The sequence below is a fragment of the Mastacembelus armatus genome, chromosome 3 (assembly GCF_900324485.2).
Source record: "Mastacembelus armatus chromosome 3, fMasArm1.2, whole genome shotgun sequence".
Taxonomy (NCBI): domain Eukaryota; kingdom Metazoa; phylum Chordata; class Actinopteri; order Synbranchiformes; family Mastacembelidae; genus Mastacembelus; species Mastacembelus armatus.
The window spans coordinates 19,603,001-19,630,760 of NC_046635.1; the positions used below are offsets into that span (position 1 = coordinate 19,603,001).

At 41.3% G+C, this 27,760-nt stretch overlaps 1 protein-coding gene across 3 annotated transcripts in view; it reads right to left on the reverse strand.

The window, feature by feature from the left end:
- Window positions 1-862: 862 nt before the first annotated feature.
- The window catches only part of LOC113122150 (transient receptor potential cation channel subfamily M member 7-like), a 65,478-nt gene continuing 38,580 nt past the window's right edge, over window positions 863-27,760 (reverse strand). For 2 of the 3 annotated variants that reach the window (XM_026293225.1, XM_026293223.1), the window contains exons 35-39: window positions 2,368-2,450; window positions 1,798-2,003; window positions 1,498-1,549; window positions 1,239-1,345; window positions 900-1,049 (exon numbers count right to left, since the gene is read on the reverse strand). In XM_026293225.1, the coding sequence (XP_026149010.1) occupies window positions 934-1,049; window positions 1,239-1,345; window positions 1,498-1,549; window positions 1,798-2,003; window positions 2,368-2,450 (564 nt within the window). In that variant the 3' untranslated portion in view covers window positions 900-933. Of the gene's footprint in view, window positions 1,050-1,238; window positions 1,346-1,497; window positions 1,550-1,797; window positions 2,004-2,367; window positions 2,451-2,575; window positions 2,860-3,006; window positions 3,073-3,264; window positions 3,310-3,876; window positions 3,931-4,397; window positions 4,441-4,581; window positions 4,650-4,805; window positions 4,903-9,445; window positions 10,083-10,275; window positions 10,409-10,587; window positions 10,767-10,897; window positions 11,031-11,369; window positions 11,545-14,980; window positions 15,233-15,376; window positions 15,506-17,222; window positions 17,367-17,664; window positions 17,821-18,805; window positions 19,035-19,128; window positions 19,401-19,554; window positions 19,690-19,872; window positions 20,014-20,103; window positions 20,155-20,244; window positions 20,380-20,717; window positions 20,819-21,829; window positions 21,903-22,050; window positions 22,175-22,485; window positions 22,661-23,274; window positions 23,447-23,609; window positions 23,735-24,753; window positions 24,968-25,195; window positions 25,947-27,760 lie in introns of those variants that run through there. The other variant, XM_026293227.1, reaches the window with a different exon arrangement.

The window sequence follows — 27,760 nt, forward strand, 5'->3', positions numbered from 1 at the left end:
TTCCCAGTGAATCACTTCATCCTGGAGTCCAAGTGGACATTATGCCAAAAATTCTCTCAAGGTGTTCCTGGGATAATGTGGTCACAAGAACATACATGCCAGGAGAGGTTATGGACATGAAGATTGGACCTGTGCTCGGAAGGTGGAAGGAACACTTTGAGGATCTGCTTCCCCAGGGAGGAGGCAGGGTGAAGACTTAGGGGAAGTCTGACTCATGTCTTTACCAGAAGTCCGTGAGGTAGTTGAGAAGCTCCTTAGCGACAAAGCGCTGGGTATGGATCAGATTTCTCCTGAGAAACTATCCCTGCCCTTGCAGCATCTGATTGACTGAACACACCCGATCCAAGTAATCAGCAGTGAGTACAGCAGGGATAGTGGGAAAACAAGCAGGACAGTGGCCCTTGAGGACTTGAGTTTGACACCTGTGTCCTAGATGCTGTGGGGCTGTCTTGTCATACTTGACTTCAGTGTCACATGGAGGACAGGGACGGGCAGACGAGCTGGTGGTCTGATTTTTTTCAAAAGTAGGACAATTCTAGTTCAGGGGGAGCTGAGCTGGAAGGTAAAACTTTTAGTTTACTACTCAGTCTATGTTGTGATTGAATCTCGCTGGTGGCCATGACCTTTGGGTCGTGACTGAAAGAATGAAATCATATATACAGGCGAATGAAAGGCTAGGCTGTTGAATTCAGACATTTGGAGTAGTGCCAGTTGAGATGGTTCTGGTGTCTGACTAGCATGGAACATATGTGCTCTTCATTGGAGGTTTCAAAGATAAATGGCTGAAAATTGATGAATGGATGTACAAGGTAACTTGTCAAACTTCATCATACATAAAAACCCTTATGTATTCTGCTCACTGGCTTTGACTAAAATTGATCACAGTTGACAGTGTTGTTCTATTATCATTCATTGTTTCTTGCTTTAAACTAATCACAGCATCAGCCTCATTGGTTGGCAGGACTCCCTGACACTGCCCTTTGGTTTGGGAGGATCTTCTTGTGGGAATGTCAACTTGTTGTCTGGTGTGTAGTCATTCCTCTTCAAATCTGACAGACAACATGAAAAGTTCATTACAGATTAGTATTTTATAATATGAAGCTACAAATAAAGCTGCAAATACTAATATGATCCAATCTTTAATGTTGATAGATGGTAATCTGCTGATGCAGAGTAGCTTGTACACTTTGTGTACTTAAACACAACCGAGCAGTAATTTGTAACTAAACTTCTCTCACCAGGAAGTTTGAGTTTCCGACAGCAGGAGTTGCAGTGGTGTTTTGCACGGAAGTTTCTAATGGCATCGTCCCCCAGGTTGGCAGGTCCAAATATCATATCATAAGATCTGCAGCAGTCACAGATGTGATTCAGAGCAAAATTACTAGATATGTGTAGCTGCTAAAAATGAAACTGTACTCAATATTGAATTGAGGGAAGCTAAATAAATACACAAAAAAGGTGACTGACCTGTGTGAGAAATGGAGAAAGTGAACTTACCCCTTCTCACCGCTTTTTATGACTGATGGATCTGTCAGAGTCTCCCCCACACCTACAGAGGCACACATCAAACACACAAGCTTCACTACCAAAGATATTAAATAGGAAATCCATCTACAGGACTCTGCTAAGTGAACAGGTATTTAATGGAGAGAAAACACACTTTTCATGTGGGAAACAGATGAACTGCATCACCATGTGAACCTCACAGCAACAGCTATATACTGTATGACCTTGTCTGCATTTTAAAGGATTCAGTGTGTTGGTATGTGGGTCCCATCACGTGTGGAGAGATTTTACCCTGCAGGTCCAGCACCAGCAGCTCTCCACGGGTGTACTCGTACGTCCAGTGGCTGAAGGCCAGCATGGTTTCCTCCAGGAGGTTGGTGGGGACGATCTCATCTCCATTGTTGTTGTTGAACTTCCTGAACTCCCCAGTGATACACTCTTCTATAGCAAACCACTGTCCAGCAGAGTGACAGTAGAGCAGAAACACCTCCAGGAACCTGAGCAGGGGATGGTCCGTAGGAAAGGACATTTTAAAATATAAAACTTAATTACTTAACTTAATTTTTTACCAAAAGATTCCACTGTTGACTAAAGATTTGAGTAGACTGAGAGGTGTTTTCCTTCAGTTGGCTTTGTGGGTGGATGTGTAGAATAAAATAAAAATAACTCTACACTGATGCCTTCCTGCTTGTGCCAAACAACGAGCTAAACAAACTGTGATGTGACTGTGCATAGCATTGATAATCCCACAAGGAAATGGAAGATATGAAAATAAGGTATGAAAACATTTTATGATACTGTATGTGTGCGAGAATAACTTCTGTGTCTGTGTCCAGCAAACACTCTTGAATACACACTTACCTCGGTGAATAAGGAATTGTCTTTGGCCTGACTTGGTTGAAGGCAAATGTCAGCTTCTGAGCAGCTCTTTGTTGCTGAATTTCCTGCAGTGACACAGGGAAACAGCAGTAAAATAGATTTTATATAAAGTCTCACATCAGTGTAATGTCTACTGTTATAATGCAGTGTGACAGTGACAAAGACAGGGTGGTGTATTTCTGCTTCCTACCCTGAGACAAAGGTGCAGCACAGTGTCTTCCTTGTAGATGCTCTGCCAGGTTTGGACCACCTCAGGAAGGAAAGACTTAACTATATACAGGTGTCCTGGTTTCAGGATGTCATACTCTGACCAAGTGCAGAGCACCTTGAGGGCCCGTCTGAGTCCTCCACCCATCTCCTCCTTGCTGAGGAACTCTATTTTTGCACAGAGGCCCCGCTGGGCCCAGGAAGACATGCTGTTGTTGATAGTGTTGGGGGAGCTCTCCTCCAGACGGTACACTGTCACTGGCTCTCCTGAAGAAACACAACAGGAACAGTGCTTCATTACTTCATATCAAGTCTTGTGTTTTTCCTCATGTTTCTCTGCCTTTCTCTCCTTCAGAGCCTCAAAAGAGAAACAGTGAAATACATGTTTGTAAATGCACAATGAGCCAGACTTACCTCTAGGGGGCACAGGGGTGAAGGGGATACTCTGTGACAGTCTCATCAGGTTGTTACGTTCAACAGCTACAGGAGGAAAAGTACACACAAATAAGTTAAAATGACTTCAGCAGAGAAAGAACAAGATTGAAAGTATTTTGTAGAAATATTAATTGTTCTTTGTTTTTATAACAGATGCAAAACAAAAAAAAAAAGCCATAATCCCATTTTAATTTAGTTTACGGTCTCCTCCCTGGAGTCTATGTTTACGAGTCTCACCTGAGTACTGGTAGCTCTCCATGGGCTTGAAAGGGGAGCCAATAGCTACAGAGAAAACAAAGAAAACTGTTAAACATCTCGAAAAACTTTTTATTTCATAAAAATAAAAACGGTCATCACTGGACAAAAACTTAGGCACATGAGCTAATGTCATCTACCAGTAGATGTCACTGTACTTCACAACAAGAGAAACAACCCTTCTACAAAAAGATTCAACACTAAATTTTCCACGTTGTTGTTAATTTTCCACAAAGACCAAAACCAACAATGAAGTTCATGTACTCACCATAGTGTCTATGAATCTAGCTCAATCATCAGTTTATAGTTTGGAAATAGGACTGCAACTAATTATTTTCATTATCCATTACTCTCAGGCCAAAGTGACTTTTTCTAAATACTTTTGATACAACCAACAGTTCAAAAGCAAATGATATTTAATTTACAAAGATATAAAAGAAAAAAGCAACTAATGCTCACAGTGGACAGGTTAGAACCAGTGAATATTTGCATGATATTACAGCAAAAAAAAGCTTGAAAATTAAAAAGCTGAGCATGGCAATAAAAACCTGACAGATGGGTGTGTTGTTTGGTTGGTCAGTGTGTATTACTCACAGTCCTTTCTGGCTCCTAGGTGGCTGTGGCGTGGCATGTAGAGAGAAGCTTCAGCTGTAACCAAAGAAGAAGAACAGAGTAAGGTAAATTCATGAAACATACATGAAATATTACACAGCAGTGCTCATACTGCGATTTTCCACAGACTTAAGTTAAAGTGTTTTTCTGAAGTAAATCATGATACAGCATTTTTTACTTCAACTGCAAGATGATCATCAAATGATCCCTTTGCAATTACATTTTCTTACTACCCCACATATTTCATCAATTTCTATCAGCCTTGTTTTGTCTTGGATGAACCTAAAAACTGCACAGTATTCCACGATAAAGTACCGGGACATGTACATTGTCACTGTTTTCTAAAACACAATCATGTTGATAAAAGTCAATTTACCATTAAAAACTGAAAAACTGTATTTCACGTTTTGGTGATGCCCATTACAGTAGAGACTGTATCACACACGAGCATGCATTGTACAGAGAAAAGGTCACAGGTCATTTTGCTAAGTGTCCAGTGAAACTACATTTCTTACCATTTAATGGATTAGCTTGGGCTGATCTGACCTGAACTCTTTCCTGATAAAGAAACAAGGTGTTGTTAAACAATGACAGTAATCTATATTAAAGATATAAACTATTGTTTTTAATCTTTTTTAATCTCAGTGTTCATAAAAGTACAAACATAGATACACTTGTTACCAGTACTGCAGCCTTGGGATCATGTTTGAAGATGTTTTCAGCTGACACTCGGCTCCGGTCCTTCTTTTTTAGAGCTACAGAGACATAGTGAACGATCAACATGAGTTACCACAATTACTCAACTTTTACAACATAAAAAAGTCGACAGATAAATGTGGTAATTTCAGAGCTACAGTGCATTGAGATAACCACAAAGATTTCCTGTAGAGGATCTTTCTCTGTGAACTTACTGGAGTCAGGATGGAGAAAAGCTGGGTTTCTGTCAAGGTCAGTGAAGCCAGCATAAGAATTGACTGCTCTGATAAGACCGTAAACTTCAAGTGGAGCCTGTGGCCAAAAACAGACTAAGGTGTGAAAAGGTAACCATTACTCTGAAACACTGATGAATTCTAATCTGATCAGGCTAATTTATAGAGTTGCAACAAACAAAATTATAAAGGTAGTAAACATAACACACAGAGATTCATGTCAGACTTATTAAATGTGTAAGAAAACAAGTAGTGATGACTGATCATTCTCAATCAGGTGATGTCGTGTGAGAAAAACTTGCTGCTGTACTGCAGTTCACACACCTGGCTGAACTTAGTTTGCTAAACAACAACTGGACACATGTTTTATTTCATTCTTGCAGACTGCCAGAGATGGTCTGTAAGATCTGGATATCCATCATGCACAGGTGCAGAGTCAAGATCTCATACCAACAAAGTCACATGCAATGACTGTAAAAGGGGTGGAGAAAGCAAGCTTGCTTCCGGGTTTGAAGCCATATACGAAGTAGCCGCTGGCTGCAACAAGCCCTGGCTCCCATTGATTTACAAATCAGCGCCTATTACTAAGTCCCTATTGTTGCCACAGTAATCATTGTGGCTTTGTTGTCTTTGTTTGAACACACTTTTATATTCCTAATTTTTTTATGTTGATATTTGCTGACCAATCAGGTGCCTCCTTTCATCCATGCCGCCTTGTTCCAGCCCCATGTGGGGATGATAGACCGGTTGCTTTACCCATACACATATCAGATTACGGTCGGAGCTTTTGATACGTTCAACAAGCTCACTGCTGATTGGCTCAGTGGTTGCCATGGGAATGTTTTCTAGACACTAACTTATTGTCCAAATATGGTACTTCTGGCTCCAAAAAAGCAACATGGTGATGTCCATAACGGCCGTTACTCACAGTGTGACGTCACACTGTATAGGTCCAACCCCTCTACACAATGGTCGCTACTACTGCTGAAGCTGCACATAAAAAAATTAATATAAGCAAACAACAGTGTACTATCTTGAGGGCGTGTAGCTGAGTGTGTCTTGCTCTGCTGCTAACTCGACTGTCTTATGGCATTATTACACACGACGAGATGCTCTTGCCTAGACAGCGTTACATTGTCCAGTAGTGAGCTTCGCTCTGTGTCCCCCATTCTGCACTCGCTGCCTAGTCCGGGTCAGCCATGCAACCAACTGTTATGCTCACAGTTTGCAGCTCCTGCTTGGGCACCCTCAGCTCAGAGGATGGCCATGACAGGTGTGCAGCATGCCTTGGTATAAACCATGTGAGACAGGGACTGACAAATAGCGTCTGTACTAATTGTAGTTAAACGGGCAGCTAGACTGGTTAGACTTGAAGGCAGTGATGCTGAGGCTAATTTGTTCCCCTCAGGGTCGCCTGTGTTCAGTGCTCCTGCAAGGACTAAGCGCCATGGGTCGACAAAAGCTGATGTGTCATTGAAAAACCTAAGTATGATGAGCACTTGACCCTTAAGGCTGATACTCTGATTAATGAGTTTGCCCAGATAAAAGCTTTGCTTTTGAGCCTTCAGTCCACTGGCAAGACAGCTACTGCTGTGAGTTCTGCTGTGGTTGCTGCTGCTGAGCCTCTGCCACAAGTGTTTGAAGGCAATGAGTTTTCCTCTGTGCCTTCTGCTGCTTCTCATAGTGAGGAAGATGCGATGACCATCACTGCCTTTGGGAACTTTTTAACCTTTGTTTTCGTATGTTTCACACAGCAGATGTTCTTCAAGCTATGTCAGAAGGAGACAGCGTTCATGAGCATCCATTTTAAAGATACCCACTTTCAAGTGCCAGTGGCACTCCCTCACAGGCAGTTCCTCCATTTTGCCTTCAAGGGGCAGGCGTACCAGTTCCAAGTGCTACCATTCAGACTCCCCCTTGCTCCCAGAGGACATTCTTTCCCTAGTTTCTTGAGCAGGCATGAGGTTGGCTTACAGTCAGTTTCTCCAACTATTAGGCAAACTAAGAGCAGTTTTAACAGTCTGAGGATTTTCTCATTGTGCCCCCTCCATATTTGGCTCAACAGCTTCGGCCACAATCCAAGATGACATCAGGGAAGGTTGATAACTGTCTCAGCTTGGCGCGCCCACTCTCTGAATCCGTGGAGGCCAGGGTTACTTAGGCTGGGGTGTGGCCACATGGGCTCTGTTTCATCCCATCAGGAGATAGCAACCAGCGACCCCTACCTTTTAGGATGGGGCGCTGTGTGGAACCACAGAGCAGTCAGGAGTACCTGAAGCCCCCAGCAGAGGCTCCAACACATAAATGTGCTGGCGCTTCATGCAGTATATCTTGCCCTCAGGTATTTCCTCCCTTTCCTGGAGGGCAGACATGTTCTTGTCAGATCAGACAACATGTGCACAGTTTTTCATGTGAAGCACCAGGTTGAGTCTGTCTGAGAGAGTTGCAAAGATTCCTCTGGTGGTCTCAACCCCAACTTGCCAATCTCAGGGAAACACATCTACCTGGGATGCAGAACCAGGTTGCGGCTATACTGTCGCACAAGGTCGGCATCACCATGTGCATTTTCACACTATTACAGGGTCAGTGTAACTGCCTCCCACCCGGTTAGTGCAGCTGTCTTGTCTACATCTTTGGTCTGAAATTGAGGCACGCCAAGTGCAGATATGCTGGTATTAGTCATCCAGATCTTACCAACCATCTCTGGCGGTCAGCAAGAATGAAATACAAGCGTTATGAATGTAACTGCAGTTCTATTAATGACCATCAGATTTCTGTCACTCAAAATCTTTATGAGAAGATTCTACAGGAAAGTATTTTTGGGTTGGGTGACAATCTTATTTATCGTTCCCCTATATTACCCTTTTCACATATGACTTTGTTGGTATAAGGTCTCAGCATGTACGCAATGGATTTCCAGATCTTACATACCGTCTTTGGTATTCATCCAGAATTCAGAGAACTGCAGTTACATTTTTAACTTTTAGTACACAGTCTGCATCCTGTTGAAGTTTCCTTCAATTTTTCTGCTAACCATTTCCGCAGAGAAAGCCCTGTGGTTCAAAACACACCTGCAATCTGTACTGTGTGGTCAGGCATTCCTGTCTGCTGGAGGCAGAGATGCCTTTGAGTGTGGAGTGCTGTAGGTCCAAACTGTATTTATGTCCTAAAACCAAAACAAAAAACATATGGGGCTTTTCTAGCAGCACTACTCGACTTGGCTCGACTCAACTCAGTTTTTGGGGTTTTCCATTTGAGAATAGTAGCAGGTACTTTTTTTGTACCTCTACGGCCACCGTAGTTCCAAGCAAGCCAAGCCAATACTAAAATGTGACATCAACAGACTGCAGGCCATTGATTGGACAGGGAGTGACGTCACTGGAAGAGTCATGAGCAAGATGTCCAACTGCATCCAACACAAGAACCAAACCCGCCATTTTTAAAAACTGGCAACAGTAACCTTTTTTTCCATTTTTATTGTCTTTAGCGAGGCAAATGGCTAATACTACTTGCAAAACAACACCATGGTCCTATGAGGGAGGTGCAGACGATTCTGTGCTTGGTGGCGTCACAGCAGTTTTGGGCCGCCGGCCCTGCCCACAATTATAATGGAAAATGACCAAAACCGAGTCAAGTCAGGTAGAGTAGAGCCAAGTAGTGCTAAAACTGTGTAATGGAAAAGGGGGATTAGTGGCAGCCCACATTAGACAATTTAATGATCCCGTTACATTGTCAAAATTTAAATAAATAAAATAAGATTAAAAAATAATACACATTTTTCATAGTAATTAATTTTTACCCCATGTAACAATTTTCCACTGAGACAAAGAGGAAAAAATATAGGGCAATTTGATATTGATTACTCCCACTGTGAAATTGAGAACAGAACAACACAAAGAACAGAACAACATAAAGTGATCTAGTGACATTATCAAAACACCACAATGGTAAAACAATCACAGTTCAAAAACCTGATTCTTATGAAAATCTCCTCCTTTCACCTCCACCTGTCAAACTCTTCAAATCATTGAGCTGAAAACCTCGACCAGTGAAATCCTCAGAACCACCAGGGACACAGAATAAACAAATTAAAATAAATAAGTTAAGCCAAAAGGTGCAGACAGAGCAGAGAGGGAAAAGAAAAAGCACCAGCTACATGTCCACTGGAATCTTGATCTGGACATGGACAGACCCGAACACCTCACAGCCGCAGCCCTCAACTTCAGACTGAAACTCAAACCTCTCATGTCTGGTCCAGACTGCACCTCAGGGCAGGACACTGCAGGTCCCACTTCGATCCAGCCCATCCTCCTTTGTCTGCGGGGTCTCCTGGGTACTACAGCAGGGGCCTGACCACAGTGTGGCAGGTTGCCATTTCTATGGGTGTCACTCAGTGATGATACAGCTTCAGGTGCCAGTGGGATGCCAATGTCTGTTCTGTGTCTACTTAGAGAGTCAGATCTGCCCTCGTCATCGCAGAACGCCTCATTCACGTATCCCATCACCCCCTCTGTTTCCCCCCTACCTAACCTCTTTGTGTTTTCAGGCTCTACAGCACATGCAGGCAAGCAGGCAGATGGACAAGAGTCCACAGGCGAGACAATGACAACAGTAGGATACACACTAGCATTATTTTCATTCTCCTCTTTTATCTTCTCATGAAAGCCAGACTCTTTCTGACACTTACCCTCAAAGACACCAAACTCTACAGTGGTGCTGTCTGGCTCGGGGGGCTGCTGGTTAAGTCCAGTGAGGTTGAGCTCTGGGTGGCTGGAGCCACTGGTCTGGGAAGGGGTGCTGCTGATGTTGAACTGAGCCCCAGGGGAGGGCTCACTGGGTAGACTGGTGTCCAGCCCCACTCCTGCTCCAGGCCTGGGCCTAACTCTCTGGCTACTTTCCAACCCAGTCCCAGATAGAGAATCTTCTATGTTGGCTCCCTCCTGGGGGAAAGAGGAGCCGAAGAACGCCCCCACACTACGTTTGCCCATCACAGATGACTTGGAGTGGGGGCCAGTGTCTGCTGCCACAGGGGCGATGCTGGGAGCCACATTCTTAGAGAGGCTGAGCTCTCGGGTGATCTGATGGTGGACCTTGCTGTCCTCTGACACCCTCTGAGCACTGAGTGTCTTTAGAGTGTCCACAGTCAGAGCTGAGAGGTCCTGCAGATGGCCGATCTGGGAGTCCAGCGTGTGCAATGAGCGTTTTATAAAGTTGACCTTGTTCCCAACTTCCTTCAATTGCAAACACATGGTCTCCACCCTGGAAATGACAAACATTAGCTTCAGTTACTCACAGCTCAGTTGTTGTTACCTGCAAATGTAAATGCCAAGAAAAATCTAAATATATTATACAAAGAATTGATAAATAACAAATTTTTACCAGCACTAATTTGCTAGTCATTTTTGAACAGTTTAGATGCTTTCCCCTGTCACTCTTTGAAGGATAGTCCCACCTTTTGGAGGTCAGACGTATGCGCTCTTCACTCCCTGAGTGAAACTGATCATCCTTTTCATGAAAGTATATCTCAACACATTGTTCCTCAAAGTCATGGAGCTTCTTTTGATCTTCCTCACTTAGAAACAACTCTGAAAGATAGAAGATTCAATATGTCTCAACAGAAAGAGCCATTGTTTTATTCTGTACACATAGTCCACTTGTATGTTAGTGTTTGTAGCCTATGAATGGCATCATGAATCATCTGGCAAAGTGGCTCCTCTTTTCAGAAGTTTGTGTGTAACAGACAGTGACATTAATCATATCGTACTTGGTCCATAGGTATTCTCTTTCTTCCGCTTTCGACACATACAGAAGAGGGAGTAGATGTGGCAGAGGAGGATGAAGGGCGGTGGGAGAACAGGCTTTTCATGGTAGGCCATAATGAAATGGTAACGCTGGTACTTCCACACCAAATTAGAAATGGACATCACTTGCATAAACACATTGCTGAAAACAGAGATACAGAAGTAATACTTAAGATGTGATGCCAACAATATTTTCTTTAACATATAGACCTAAGCTGCACACACTGAGACTAATGAATGCCATCAGTTCTGTACAATGAAACGTGCACTCACTTGAAGAAGGCGATGAGAAGGTTGACCATTATTATATACTGTACAAAGACATAGACTGCTTGTAGGAAAGGAATCAGCCATACTGCTGGCCCACACAGGGGATGTATATGAGGGTCACTGTTATTGGCACACACTGTGAAGAGAAGGCTATTAGCATGCATGCACACCCGCAGGTGCAGAAATGTGCTAATAATATAAACACAAATCAAATTTTCATTGACAAACATTTTTTGACAAGTTTGCACTACTTAATTAACATCTAATATTGACCACTTCTTGCACAGTCACATGATAAATCTGTGATAAACCATCCCATCAGAATGCTAACTCATGTGGTGGTGCACAGCCAGGGTTTTTGTTTCAGTGACTGCTTCTGTGTGTGAAGCATTTGTTTTGTGAAAGGTCCAATAACAAGCTTTGATAAAACTGTCTTTACCTTCATAATCTTCCCAGTCATCCCCTTCATCCTTACCATCTATTTCATAGGCATACATTTCCCCATAAATCATCCAGTACGGTTGAAAGACCACATCTTTTGCCAGCGTCCAGCTGGGCTCTTCATGTGGGTACAGAATAGCTTTTCTGGGTACACCATAGCTCAGCAGGACTATAGCCATTATTACCACAATGTAAAACATGTTGGCCACCTGCAAGAGGTGTCAAAGACAAAGAATGAATTATATGACCGAGAGTCTAAGTTTGTTAACTTTGTTTTAAACACTTCAAAAGTCCATTGACTTCTTATGAAATGTACTAAAAGAAGGGAAAAAGAAATGAAGGCTGTTCTGTTCTTTGATTCAGTCTGTTTATGACAGTTTCAAAAAAATATTCTATTCCATGTGTTGTGCAAACACATTTTATAATGCCTGTATTAAAATTCCCTAGGACAGCAACTGGTGTTGGAAAAACTGTTATGCTCTGAGTATCTAGTTTCAATTAAAGAAGGAGTTCTATGTTTTAGAAAATTTGCTTATTTGCTTTCTTGCTCAGCTGGATAAGGAGATAGGAACTGAATAAGAAGACTGATACCACTCTGATATCTTTACAAGATAAAGATAAAGAGACATCCTTCCATGTGCTCAGCATAAAGACTTGGGGAAAATAACTACCCTGGTTCTGTCGAAACGTAAAAGTCTGAGCTCACACAATATAAAACCACAGCTTACTGGTCTCACACGTTTTTGTGAATTGAACACACAAGACGTAACTAATATTAATAAACAGGTAAAAAATTTGTTTATAGGTGCAGTTTTTTTTTGTTTGTTTGGTTTTTTTTTTTGAGATGTGGACAGGACCAGTTTCTGTATATTTCACAACACTATTCATGTGTTATCTTTATAATTAGTGTAACTGGCAAGAAAGTGAATGTACTTCTAACAAAATATCAAACCAAACATATAAAATCAATTAATTTCACAGCTTATTTTATCATCACTTCAGCCAGTATTCTACTAATGGAAGAGAATCGCTTAAGATATGTAACTGTTTACTAATATACATAACTAATGGGGCTAATGTAATATAGTGTAAAAAATAGTGATGATATAGAATAATGTAGTGTGTCTGTTATGCCCCCGGGTGTCGGCGGTGCAAAAAGGAGTGGTGAGGACCCAAATGCAGGACAAACAGGCAGGCTTTATTTCTCCCTGGATCGTCCAGGGCTCAGGCAAACACAAAAGGTACCTTCCGCCACTCGGCAGGCAGGCAGGCAGACAGGCAGGCAGGCAGACAGGCAGACAGGGAAACAGAAAACTCGCGAACACGAACAAATGTGACTAAAATAGGCATCAGTAGCGTTACTAACTAATGTTCCGGCAGGGAACAAAGGAAAACCAGGAGCATATATAGACAGAACTGAAGAACCAATTAAACACAGGTGAACACAATCTAACTGATGACCAAACGAAACACAAAGCTACCTCGAACTAACAGGAAAGGAACCCAGGAAACTGACCAAAATAAAATGCAAACAGGAAACTAGGACTCGGGGCCTAACAGTGTCACAATACCCGGCACAGTATGTTCACCTCTCTGCCATACTGTCACTGTCATAAAATATAAAGTAACTAGCAAACATACAATACAATATTGTTTATAAATATATGTGAGAGGTTTTGGCTTACTACAATTTTATTGTGGGTACATCCACAGAGACGTGTATTTGGAAAAACATGAAATAACACATACTGTGTACATTCAAAACATTGATGTCTGATTTCTGTACATAAGGGTGGTGTGACTTCTTGCACCATCCACATCTCTAGCAAAAATGATCCTGGAAAGCAGTGCACTGCTACACTGCTACATTACATCCACCACACAAAAGTGCAGTAGATGTAATTCTGGCCGCCAGTATCATAAAGAAAAGTTCCTCTAGTTAAAATGTCTACTAGTTTTGTAACAGATCAGTCCGAAAATTTTTCTCCACCCACTTCACCTTGCCTGTACTCTCCTCTTTCCCTCTTTTCCAACCTGCCCATTGCTCTGAGTGATTGACCCTAAACCCTGCACCTTCTTCACCTTTACTCCTTGCAAACTGTTTCACCTGCCTCCTTTTCATTCACACACATGTATTGTCTCGCTGTGGCTGACTTTTCATTCTTTCCACCTCTCCATGTTTTCCTCCACCCGCTCCCTGCTCTAACCACAGATCACAATGTCATCTGCAAACATCATGGTCCATGGAGATCTGTCAGCCTGTCAATCACCATGGCAAACAAAAAGGGGCTCAGAGCTGATCCTGCTCTCATACATAACCTGCACCACTCTAACATACTTCTCTGCCACTCCAGACTTCCTCATACAAAACCATAGCTCCTCCCTCAGCACCCCAAGTCCACAAAGAACACAATGCAGCTCCTTCTGCCCTTCTCTGTACTTCTCCATCAGCATTCCCAGAACAAATATTGCCTCTATAGTGCTCTCTCTTGGCATGAAACCATGCTACTGCTCACAAATGCTCACTTCCTTTCTTAGCCTAGCTTCCACATCTCTTTCCCATATCTTCATTCATCAGCTTTATGCCTTTCTAGTTACTACAAGTCTACACATCACCTTTTTTCTTAAAAAAGACACCAGTACACTTCTCCTTTCCTCAGGCATCCTCTCCCACTCCAAGATTATATTGAACAGCCTAATTAAAAACTCCACTGCCATTTCTCCTAGACACCTCAATACCTCCACTGGTATGCCATCAGGCTGCTTTCCCACCCTTCATCCTCTTCAAAGCCTTCCTCACTTCATCCTTACTAATCTTTTCTACTTCCTGTTTCACAATGTTCACCTCTTCCACCCTTCTCTTCACCCTTCTCCTGTCTGTACATTTCCAGCTCTATCTTTAATCACCAACTGGTACAAGTCCTTCTCTCCTTCCTTAGTGTTCAACCTTGTATACAGCTCATCATATGCCTTTTGTTTGGCCTGCGCCACCAACCTCTTTACCTTACATTGTATCCCCTTGTATTTCTGCCTATTTTCTACAGTTCTCTCACCATCCCACTCCTTCTTAGCTGTCTCTATACTTTCCTGTACTTCCTCATTCCACCACCAAGTCTCCTGCCATTACTTTGTAGTCTCTAATCTCTTTCAGGTTACAAAGTCTACATAGAATGCAGTCCACCTGTGTGCTCCTACCTCCGCTCTTATATGTCACCCTATGTTCCTCCTTCTTTTGGAAAAAAGGTATTCACCCCAGCAATTTCCATCCTTTTTGCAAAATCCACGACCATTTGTCCTTCCAGGTTCCTTTCCTGGACGCCAAACCTGCCAATCACCTCCTCATCGCCTCTATTTCCTTCATCCACATGCCCACAGAAGTCTGCTCCAATCACCACTCTCTCACCTCTGGGAATACTCAGCATCACTTCATCCAACTCTCTCCAGAATTGCTCTTTCTCTTTCTAACTCACAACCTACTTGTGGGGCACAGTCACTAACACAACCCTCTCCATTTATCCAGGCTTGGGACTCTCAATAGAAACGACGACTAGAACTAGAACTAGAAATACAACCAGAACTAGAACTAGTTGATGGATTCCTCTACTTAAAATGTGGTGATAGTTAAAGTGTGTGCAAAGAACTCACCATTTTAGCGATCATCATGACATACAACCCAGCTTGCTGGTTGACAGCCAGGATATCCAGGAGCCGCACATACCAGAAAATAATGTTGAGACAATAAACTGTCCTCCCTGGGATAAAGGCATCACCTCCAGCCAACCTCAGGCCAAAGCCAATGAAGAAGCTCACAATGGCCAGAAAGTCAGAAATATTGAAATAGTCACCAAACCACACCTTTATCTTCTGGCTTATTTTGCCTGCCTCAGACATGAACATCTGAAAAAAAAGATTTTAATAAAAGACATCAGAGAAAAACTGGTATGAAACAATAATGCCATATGAATTACTATTTAAAAATAGTAATGCTATTACTATTTTTAAATCAAACACCCTGGAAATATGCAGTTCTGTCCAACTTACCTCTCGAATTTTCTCAATGGCATAGGTGAAGATGTAGAGGATGACCACCGACTCTTGAGGTGAAGGCCATGCAGGCATTTTCACTAGGACCACATACGTGTACAGCATCAAGAAGCCCAGGTAGAAGAGCTAAAAGTAGGGGACACAAAACAGTAAGACAAACAATTGATTTTATAAAGCACTTTTTAATATCTAAGTAAATGATTCTCAAATATGTTGTAATTTTTCCAGATACATGGATTATAAGTATGGACAAGGTAGATATACTGAGTAGAAGATATTTGTTGACAATAATTGGTCTGTATTGACATAGAGCCTCTAAATTGAGATGGTTTCATAATGGGGCTTCCTCTTTTTAAAAGATTTCAAGACAAGGTCACTTGAAGCCCTTTCAATGCGCTGAACATTATAAGTCCAGAGAAAATAGTCATTTTCAATAAAGTCTCTGAGCCACAAGGTTAGTTTGAGAAGTGTATTGGAGATACTGCTAAGGACTTGACATTACGTTTTTTTATTTTTCCTGCTGAGCAGGTTGTCACAGCTAGCAACAATATCTGTTTATTTACAGGTAAATATTTACTGCCTGGGGCAGGCTTGAGACGTATTTGTTGAGTTTGTCTGAGCATGTTGGGGATGTGGGTGCAGGCAAAGAGGGAGGTGATTCTCTGACGCTGGAACACACTGTTGGGCCTTCTTGATGCCCAACTCAACAAAACTGTTACTGAGAGGGTGCCCACCTGAGCACTCTGTAGACCTACTTGCACTTTCACACCAAACAGAAGCGCCAAACGGGTTGTAAATTAATCAGTCAATCAACCTTCAATCAATCAAACTTTATTTATATAGCACCTTACATTAACTTAAGTTGACCTTAGGTTAAACTAACCGGTGATATTAGTGAGAAAAAGATAAGATAGAATGGTATTGTGTGCCTCCCGTTTTTCAAGGTACTATAACAACCTGTGTGGCTGAACAGTGATAACAATGACAGTCATTGTAACTACAAATAAACACGTCTAGAGCTGTCCTGCTGCCGCTGAGTATAACTAACCATACCAGAGGGCCTCAGCCAGCAGGATGGTTGCCATTATATCCATTCAATAGTTTTTCCTATAAAACCATTGCATGTGTGATTTATCATAGATTATGGTTAAATAGTGGTCTTGTCACATGCACACTCACACACATATGACACCAACAGCTGACACCTTAACAAGTGTTCAACTGTTGGAAAATAAGTCATTAACATTGTCATCTGACAGCAAAGTACATCACTGCAGCTCTGACATGGCTATACTGTGTACAGTAGCCATTTCAGTGATTGGATCATTGCCTCTCAGTCTTAAACATCCTGAAAAACAGTCTCTTGTTTATAAATAAACAAAAGCGCATGTGATAAAAGCTCAGTGATAATCCTGTGCATGAATAAAAATGTAACAGTAAAGTGTATTTATAAAACTATGTTTCTGCTAGCACTGCATCTATTTTTTAAAATCTCTGTTCCTTATTGGGTGTAAGTTATATTTAAGCACAAACAGAACAATGGATTCTGCCCATGGTCCAGAACAAATACTTCTTATGAGTAATCAAGTCATTTTTACTAAACGTATGTTGTGGATGTGTAAATGTATGATCCCTGAGCTTTCCCGTGATATGTGCCTATTGTGTGATCTATTCACTTTTTATACACCTAGTTTCTGTTTGGGTGTCCGATAAGACAGGCTTGTGAGAAGTGAGAGTCTTCAGAGGGTTAAACAATCTTGAAAGGATCTTAGTGACAAGCTACTGCTTCCTAATATAAACATCCACTGATTGTAGGGTTTTTTGCCAAAAATAATTTACATACTGTATTGAACCAGAACTTCGCAATGGGAGCACGGTAGAAGGCATACATCTTCCTTCCTAAAGTCAACTTCCTGGAATGAACGTGTGTCTCTATATCATTTTTTGCCTCTGTGTGGTCAGTAGATCTGGCCTCATTGAGCACATCCTGCAGAGAAATTAAAATGGCCCAAATTAGAAAGGACAGACAGAAGTATTGATCAGCAAACATTTGGTGTGCATGACTGCCTTTTGTCTCTGTTAAGAAAAGAGCGTGTTGACAGTGAGTTGAGCACTGCTTTAACATTAACATAAAGACATTTTTTAAAATCTTTTATCAACTCCTGTGATGGATTTATGCTGTTGGACTGTCAACTGTTGTATGGGTGGGGTGATAACACAAAAAATTAAGAAAATCAAAAGGCAAAAAGAAGGAAACAAAAGGAGAAAGACTTGTTTAATCTGACCATTTGGATATCTTCAGCTGTGTGCTGGAGGTTGTGTTCGCTGTCCTCCGTAGTCATCTGATGATCGTCCTGACTCTGAGGGATGTGAGCCATCTCAGCCTTGGATTTGTACTCCAATAGTAGGATGGCAGGAGGCACCAAGATACTCAGAATCACCTAGACACACAGACACACTCATATGGGTGGATGCTGCTAAATTTATCGAGTCTTTGAATTACACACACAAATGAATGCCAAGGATTTTAATGCATATTTACAAATCTGAACTGAAGAAACAACTATGGTATAAACAGCACATATAAAGTGTAATGTGCTCATTTTGCAGGTTTTCTGGTTACCTTTCCTCAAGCTGCTCATGATGACAACTAAATTGAAAGCCTGCTGATTCAGACACTGAATCTACTACGACTACTGATCAGCCAAAACAAGTAAGTAATGAGAGCTTAATCTGTGAATCTGTTTGGTTTCATAGTTATGTCAGGAACAACACACATTTACCTTCTAGAAAGTGATGTATAAGGAGTGAAAACTGTGGTCATGAGGACACATTTTTTAGACAAATCCAACAGCCTCTCAGTTAGCCGTCGCAGTTTGGTTTCAGGGGCAGTCGTGGCCTAATGGATAGGGAGTCGGACAATTGCAGGTTCGAGTCTCAGATCTGGTAGGAATTGTCGGTGGCACAGCGTGAATAGCCACCACTCCACCTCCATTCCTCCATGACTGAGGTGAGACCCTTGGGCAAGGCACCGGACCCCCGGGTGTGTGTGTGCACTTTGGAATTGGGTTCAAATGCAGAGCACAAATTGGGTCACCATACTTGGCCATATAAGTCACTTTCACTTGTCACTCAGATACTTGTTTGGTACATGTAATTTGGAGATTGAATATTTACTTGCTGCCTAATATACCCCACAAACTGACCAGTGCCACTGTTATTCACTTTACCTGTCAGTGGTCAAAATGGCTGATTTTATATATATATATATATATATATATATACATATATATATATATATAAAGCTATGTGTTGCCTAAAGATTAAAACCCCAGCAGCCACTGCAAACTGGAAGCAAAGCACAACACTGAGATTTGTCCAGCTTTGAATTTGGTACCAAAAATAAAATCTAGATGGAACATGAACCTTGTACCAGGAGTTCTTGCGCATGTTCAGCCGTCCCATCCACATGTCTGACAGCAACATCTGGGTGCATGTATGAGCCACAAAGGGCCGTAGGTGTGACGACACAGCCAACTTCAAACAGGTGGACTTGCTCCAGTTCTTCAGCTCATATGTCAACAGCTTCATGGCCATGGTCTCATCCTGCCTGAACGACTGCTCCAGCAGGTCCACTGCTAACGTCCCAAACTCACTGAAAACATCAGCAGAATAAGCAAAGATTTTACACTGACACCTAAAGGAACTTTGAGAGAATTATAGCTGTTTGACCTTGTAGTGAAACTTACTTGGAGTACTCCTTGAGTTCGTCTGATGTGTCGTCAACCACGTCGCTCTTTTTTGCCTCGTAGGCCATAGACCTGCAGAGTTTACATGCCACCAGTGCCTTGGCCATGTTCTCTTCGCCATGCTGCCAGAAGAAGAGAGACATTTTCTGCCTCTTCATCAGCACAGCCCACACCAGCAGCTCATTGAAAGGGTAGGGAAACCGCCGTGTCTTTGGGTCATCTATGTCCACAATCTCTTGTTTGCTTTTTTTATTCTGCTCCATGGAAGAGTCCTGGTAGGAGTAGAGTGGAGGAACGGTGTGAGACAGATTTTTCCTATATAAAGTAGATCATTAAGTAAGAAGAAGAACAATCTTCTCTCTAGAGGTTTTCATTTTTTCAGGCTAAAGGAAGCATTGATCTTTATATTGAACAGGGAGAATTCACCTTAGGTTTGTACGGCTGTGCAGTCTTGATGAAGTGGTTGTGCCGCGTCTTCTCTTTCTTGTCTGCCTGCATGCTGAAAGACTCATGACTTTTCCTCAGTGGAGAACCAGTAGCTCCTGTATGGTGCCCTGACCTCTGTGGAGAACATGAAGACATGGTCAGAGTTACTTGATCATCTTCCACAAAATTTTTATGTTGTCAAGCTATAGTTAATGGATTTAGTCATTAGTACAATGAAATAAATACATAAGTTAAATACATAAGGTTAAAATCCCAGTTGTTTTGAACATTATTATAAAGATCCCAGTTCAAACTCACCCTATTGTGGCCATGGAGATTGTTGTAAATTATTCGGAAGCGCTTCTTGGTGTAGTTGCACCTGTAAGTCCCACCCATCAGGTACTCAATAACCAGGCCAACGTCAATCAAAGTGATTTTGTAATTTGGAGGGAGATGACCCTTGAGGAAGTCATAGAAACAAAATGTTGATATTAGACTAAGCAGACCATCACCAAATGATGAAAACAATATGAAGTGTATGGACTCTACCTGTTTAACATCTCTAACCAGGTGGAGGAGAGTTGGGTTGTTTGAAAGTTTCTAAAACAAAAGACTTGACAAACTTAACAAGATGCAAAAATAAATTACTAGATTTTTATTCAGTGACAGCTGCATGATTCATAATGTTACCGTGTTGTAGAGCTCCTCCAGCCGGCTGATTGTTAGGAAACGATGCATGCTCACACCATTTTCTATGAGCAACTTGACAAAATCCACCCTGTCCATCACCAGTGCATCCAGCATCGCCTGCTCCAGAGAGCTCACCTATACACACAAGGGAAGATAAACATGCTGTTATAAACCAATTTTTATAGAAAATCACAATTTTGAAATCAGATATGAAGATAGAGATCAAAACAAACAAAAACTCTAGTATAAATAAATATTATCCATACTCTCATTCATGCAAGACCCATGTGACCCCAAGTTGTAAAATAAACAAAATCACTGGGAGCAGCTTATAAAGAAGGCTATAGTGGAGTTCATGTTACAGCTAAGACGAGCACTTCATGGCAGCCTGCCCGAGTCCATTCCCCTGGCTTTTCATACTAAAGACTGAGGCCCACAGAGACTCTGGGGTCATTATGGGAACACAGACGTACCAGAAGCTGCTGTCCGTAAACAAACACATGATCCTTGGCAATATCTACACGGTCCCAGGCCAGAGTCAGGACCAGCTGATCGAAGGCAGATGCGTTTGTGCCTGAAATGTACAGGTAGAGCCAAGTGTAAATTGACAAACAAATATTAACACCCAGGCAACTAATACTTATCATTGTGTCTACTATAATACTACAGGGAGGGCAGGCAGCCATGACAACAAGACTCCCAATCATGACTATACAACAGGCTGTTTTTTTAAATCTAATACTAGGCAATATATACTAATTTGGAAATAATTATTTGCATGTGGGAGTCTCTGTCATGTGACTCTCTGTGTCTCCTCCCTGCTTCAATCTGATTAGCTTCTGACAACTCTGGCAAGAAAAGAAACAAACCCCATAATAAATGAATAATGAATTTAACCTGAGACAAACATTGTGAATACTAAAAGAAGAAGACATCATTTAAAAGGCTTGAGAGGGTCCTTTTGAAGACGGGCTCATGTTTCATATAGATGAACTTAGACCGACAATTATTTTGTATTTCAGTCACAGTTCTTTTCTTTTGAGAGTATGACATTGTTTCTTCAGGCTGTCAATCAGCTGAAGTCACTTAAAAATTCAAGGTGTTTATCTAAATTAACTGGAATGTGGATGAACAGCCAGCTTTGGAGTGTACTTGTGTGGGCTGCCATAACCCTTGTTCGAGTGAAAATTGTGTTCCATACTTGTAATACCTGTCTTCAAACAAGAGTTGGTGAGAGTTTTATCTCATGGGTATATTTATTTTCACTCAAACTGCATTCATACAAAACAGACCCTTACAGCATAACAAAAACAAGGGATGGAGTGTTTAGGTAAATGTCCAACATATTCTTTCACAGACTGGACAGAGAAAGAGAGACAAGACTTAGAAACATGCACCTCAGTGACTGACAGTATTGGAATAGAGGCCCTGTGAACGTGAGCAACATGATCTCAGAAAGAGAAGGATACACAGGGGGAACTCTGCTCTCAAAGCATATCTATATCGCAATAAAAACATTATGTCTTGAAATCTTAAGCTTCCAAGTTGAAGGGGCCATCTACTACTCAGAGAGAACTCGACTGACCTTGGAGTAAAGCTCTCAAAATGGCTACGTCAATGTCCTGGTGCTCCTCAGAGCTGATGTGAAACACAGTGATCTGTTTTCCAAGAAACAGGATAGCATTTATTATGATGTTCCCAGACATTTTCCAGATATTTAAAGAGTTCAAGAAATGTGATATACCAATTGAAGTATATCAAAGGGATTCAAACGTGATTAAAAAAATTGATTGTGCATGAATGTACCAGCTCTTTACTCTTCATGCACTCCATCACAGTCTGAAAGAGATGGATGGCATCACTCTGGCTCAAGTTGAAGGTTTTCTTGATGGTTGCAATGATGTCAGTCTCCACTCCATCAGGAAGACCACTGTAGAAGAATTACAGTACAAGGTGGTTACAGTCACACTGCTCACATTCACACTGATACAAAATGCTTTATAGATTTTAGTCCAGTATATGCCCTGTCTAAAAGGAATTCAAGAACAAAACTGAACTCTTTATTGATTGTCTGGATAAAACCTACATACCCAATTTTTCTGCTTAGAACATTTTTAGCAGTATGTGCAGACTTCAATGGCTGATTAGGTCTGTCAAATAGTTTACTTTTAATTTCATTCTGTCACAAGTTCAACTAATTTATAGGATTGCTTTGTGTTTGACTGTGTGTATCTGTCCTACCCTCCCTCCTCAGTCTGCTTGTGGACGTAGGCCAGTATGTCGGCAGCACGACCCGTCCCCTCACACACCACCACTGGGACAGGAGGGCTCTCTTGAAGGTACTCCAGCACAGTCAGGATCACGTTGGGTCCCCCCTCAAAGATCAAGGCCATGACAGGAACACCCTGACCAATACCTACAAGAAAAAAAGATAACCTTGGGTTTATGTGACATTATTGCCTTTCAGCTCCAATCTCATTCTCTTACTGTAGAACCAGTGGTTCAGATGATAATGTCCAACTCTCTTATCTCCTTGGTCCCACCAGAGAAAGACATCCTGACAACATAACGATTACACCTTGGAGTTCAGATCTATCTGAAGGGTGTGCCCCAGTACATGTATATAAAGTTGGTATTAACAAGTGAGTTATGATAGACAGAGTATTTTGTGATGGTTGCTAATGAATCATTTAATATTTTTGCCTTAACATGCTGTTTGTTTTTTTTTTTGAGAAAGTCATGAACAGGTTCTAACGTCTCAAACCTGGCACAAATTGGCAAGGGAGAAATCCATCAAGATGATCAGTTTAAAGTAGCTACTGTAATTAAACTACGGTCTGAGTAATGTGAGAATCGTTAATGTTTATCTCCATGATGGAAAAGCTGTTAGGAGTTAGCGATGAAGACAAACAGATATTTATGGCTTTTGAAGATCCCCAACCTGTTTTTGTAGATTAAAGTGATCTTGAATCCAAGCAGTTTGAACTGTTGTGAACTGTTGAGAGAAAATGTATTTGCTGCTCTTCTTACGTGCATGTATTCTTTGGAGGTTGATGTGTTTCTCCAGGTCCCGTCGCAGTTGAACCTCAGCACCGTACTTGCCCACCGTCCCATCGTCCACCAGGAGAAAGTGGGAATGCAGGCTGTTGAGAACATTTAGTTTGCTGAGAGGGTTCAGCAGCGTCTGATATGGAGCAATAATCTGCAGTTTGGAAATCAGAAGACAGGAAAAAAGAGGATATGAAGACATGAAAGTAGAGAGGAAAAAGGAATTCCAAAATAAAATAGAGAGATTATCTGGTATTTCAATATTTGCAGTAAAAGGTCTAAATGCAGTTAAAATGAGAATGAAAGCTGTGTCTCACATCTCTGCCGATGAGATCCTTCCTGTTTTCAATGACTCCCCATGGTGCGATTCCAATAGTGCAAATTTTCTTTGATGATTTCGAATAGTGTTCTTTGAGAGCATCGCCCACATGCTTTGCCACACCTTTGGGAAGGATGCAAGAATGAATCAGTAAACTGTAAATTAACATTCACATTTTTTTCATTCTCAAAGTCCGAGTAGTAATTAAATCACAAAACTGACCCCTCAATTTGTATATTTGGTTTAAACCTATGACAAGTAAAAGTCTGCTGTAGTACAGATTGCATTAACCATGACTGAGAAAAGCACTGATTCAACCAGAGCATCTCAATTCAATTCAATTCAATTCAATTCAATTCAATTCAATTCAATTTTATTTGTATAGCGCCAAATCACAATACAAATCATCTCAAGGCACTTTACAAAAACTAAAACTAAAAACCCAACAATTCCCTTATGAGCAAGCACTTGGCGACAGTGGAGAGGAAAAAACTCCCTTTAACGGAAGAAAAAAACCTCCAGCAGAACCGGGCTCAGTTTGGGCGGCCATCTGCCTCGACCGGTTGGGGTGAGTGGATAGAGGAGAGAGAAAAGAACAGCAACAATAAACAACAATAAACAAGCATCTGTAACCATAACTTGTTGGACAAGTCCACAAGTACATTAGTTTTGGAGATGGTCGTGAAGTACAATCCTCAATTACAGCAGCAGTTATAAAATGCAGATGAAAAAAAATTTTGGCATTCTCCATCTAAGGGCAAAGAAATACACATATTTATGATTTTTTTTTTTGTGAGGTCAGGTGACATAAAATTTAATTTTAGCTAAATTGCTACACCTCAAAACTCAACAACAACAGCTATAGTATACACTGGCAGGTCTACTTCTGTTGCTGCCATTACTTTTCTTTCCTACAGAGGCTGCAGGCTGGCATGTACAGAACTGCTTTCACTGTGACTAGTCAGCTCAGTGACTGATAATGCTGCATCTTGCTAAAAATGATTCTGGTTTTGTAGTAGCAGTACAAGCCAGTGTCATAAGCTCTGTCAGTATGACCCACTGCTATAGAGTTTGTTGCAAAGAGTTAAAAACATTTTTTAAAATAAATTTACCACACATTCAGTCGGTGTCTGACTAAATACCTGTGTTGACGCCTCCAGTGAGGATCCAAGCCCCAGTGGTGACTGCAGCTTTAATGAGGCCCTTGCCCACCACCTGCTTGATATGAGGGTGCAGCTCAAAGTTCTGAACTCCTCCATGGACAGAGATCAGGATCTTAGGAAGCTCCATATGCCACTCCTTCAGCATCAGCTGTAGGATGCTTTCAGGCGGCGAGTCGTAGGACAAACGTACGTACTGCCAACGTTTGCACAGACATGAGAAAAAGTGTGTTCACATTGATGCACACAAACACACAAAAACAACAATTAAAGGTGTCTCACATATCTAATGAGCCACAGAATCTGAGTTATTGAAGATTTGAACATCGCACAAGAGACAGACCGACAGACTACACTAAACAAAACACTTGACTGTGTAATATCATCTGTCCACAGTCTAGTTATCAAGACACTGCCCTCCTACCTTGGCTCTGTATGAGTGAGACCCTCCCTGGAAGTTGACAACACCATAGGCATCAGTGGGGCTCGCCTCTGTGTGTTTTTCCACCGACCACTCCTCCAGCTCTGGCATGGGCAAGTTGGGGTTTTCATCCAGCTTCGTGTCTGAGTACTTTGTGGCCAAGCTGGCTGTGAAGCCAACATGCTGCCGCATCAGCCGTCCACAGCAGCACCTTGTGAACACAATCATTTTAATTGCTAGTGCAATAACATATTTATTGAGCTATTCAAATTAGAAAATATTAGTGTAAAAATATTAACAGCTAGAATTATTTTATTGTGGTTGTATGATTCAACCAACCAACCACTATGAGATCCCCAAATCTGAAGAAATTCCTTCAAGATGTTCCTGGCATATCACAAGAATATGATGAACAAAAGGTTATGACCTTGACCTTCGCCCAACAAAATGTAATCAGTTAATCTTTGGGTCTATGTGAACATTTGTGCCAAATTTGAAGAAATTCCCTTAAGACCTTCCTAGAAATCACCTTCACAACAATGGGAGAGACATGACATCACAGTGACCTTTGACCACCAAAATCAGGTTGACCCAGAAGTCATTCCGGTCCGATGTCCCAAACTCTTATTTCTGCTCTAAGCAGCGAGGAGGCCTTGTGGAGGAGCTATAACCACGAATAAACACAAGTGCATTCTTTGTGGGAGTCTGTTTCAGATTGAAATGCCCATTTTCAGAAATCAGTTTCTGACTGCACACTACACATTAAGGATTAGAGGAAAGGGTGTCTCATGTCTCTTAAAACATGTTTCCGGGCTCCTCTTTCTTTGCGTCTTTTCCTTGCATCGTACGTGGCTGGGACTAAGTCGCAGGGAGGAGACACGTGAGGGAAACCAGGATGCATTAAGTGGACTTGAGATTTACCCCATGGACAACATCACAAATAGCCACCATGATATGAGTCTGTCTTTATGAAACTGTTAGGGATGCTAACTCCGCATTTGCTTTATTTCTTAGCTCCTATAATTACCTCAGTGGAGACTCTGCTTCCTGACAGTTTTTTTAAAGAGGTTTTGCTGTTCAGTGAAATTACAGAAAGAGATTTCAACACTTATCATATACTGCAGAACATTTCCAGCCAGCAATAATTCTCTCAGGCTAATCCTATCAGGTAATAGAATGAGTCAAACAAAGACTGTACAATTACTTACCGGACTAGCTGCTGGCATATCTGGCATCCTGGAAGGCATCTAGAAGGGATTTCACATCAATGTAGTCAAAATCAGTCCAGATCACACAAATTTGAAGCTCTTAGTAGACAAATGTTTATGGACATTAAGGAAGGTTATCTGTAAGCTGGGCAGGCAGTGCAGTTAGACTGGCCTTTAACCAACAGAGAGAAGTATGAAACCTGCAAAGGGGACACTTTGATCAAAGTCACATGCAGGGATTTGGCCTATGTTCACTAGCATCTCTAAATTATCTACAAGCAGCAGCATATGCTGAAGTTACTGGGGAAAAAAGCAGCAAGTTGGTTAGGAGGAAAAAAATGGACGTAAAATATATCACAGGAAATCCTGTTCCCTGATTTAAAGGATTCTGAGAGCATGATTTGACAAAGTGTTTAGAATTCAGTTGCAGGGATGCACAACCACATTACACCTATTCTATCTTTTAAAGGTGCAATGTGTAAAACCTCACCTAGTGTTGAGATTGTAGCCAAATGCTCAAAGTTTCTTGAAAAAAGTCTTTTATAGAGTGGACATGACCTAAGACTGGGGCATTGTTTCACATTTCAGCACAATTGTGACCTGAAGCAAACAGCCAAGCCAACACTAGACTGGTTTCTGGACAAGTCCCTGACTGTCCTTGAGTGCCCCAGCAAAAAGTCCAGGCTTCAAACCCAGAAGAAAATCTGTGGAGACACTTAAAGATGATATTTTACAGACACTTCTTATCCAATTATACAGACTTTGAGAGGATCTGCAAAGGAAAACGGGATAAGCTACTCAAATCCAGCTGTGCAAAGCTTGTAGACAATTAATCAAGAATAATGGAACTTGTAATTGCTTTTGTAGATTAGAGATATAAGTTGTAGATTTTTAATTAAATTTTCAAAAACACTGAAAAACATGTTTTGACTAAGTAATTATGGATTAGTGAGCACAAGTGAAGGGAATAAATAAAGAATTATTTTATCCATTTAAAATAAAATCTACAACACAATAAAGTGCTGAAATGTGAAAGGCTCTGAATACTCTCTGAAACAACTGTATGCCTTCCCTGTGCTGTACACAGAAAGTACAAAATAGGGGAATGCAGTCAGTAAATACTGGTGACTCACAACAATCTGTGAAGTACAACGACAGCGTAGTGATGTGTAGTGTTTACTTGGTGTCTCTAGCAACAGTTGAGTGATATACAATGAAGGTCAAATTAAAAAGGGTTTTGAAACATGATTTCCAGCCCAGTAATAAAGCATTTTACATAAGCAAATTCCAAATGCTGATTCTATTAATTCTATGAAGATATCAACTTTTCTTAAGATGCCTCAAAAATTTTGATATCACT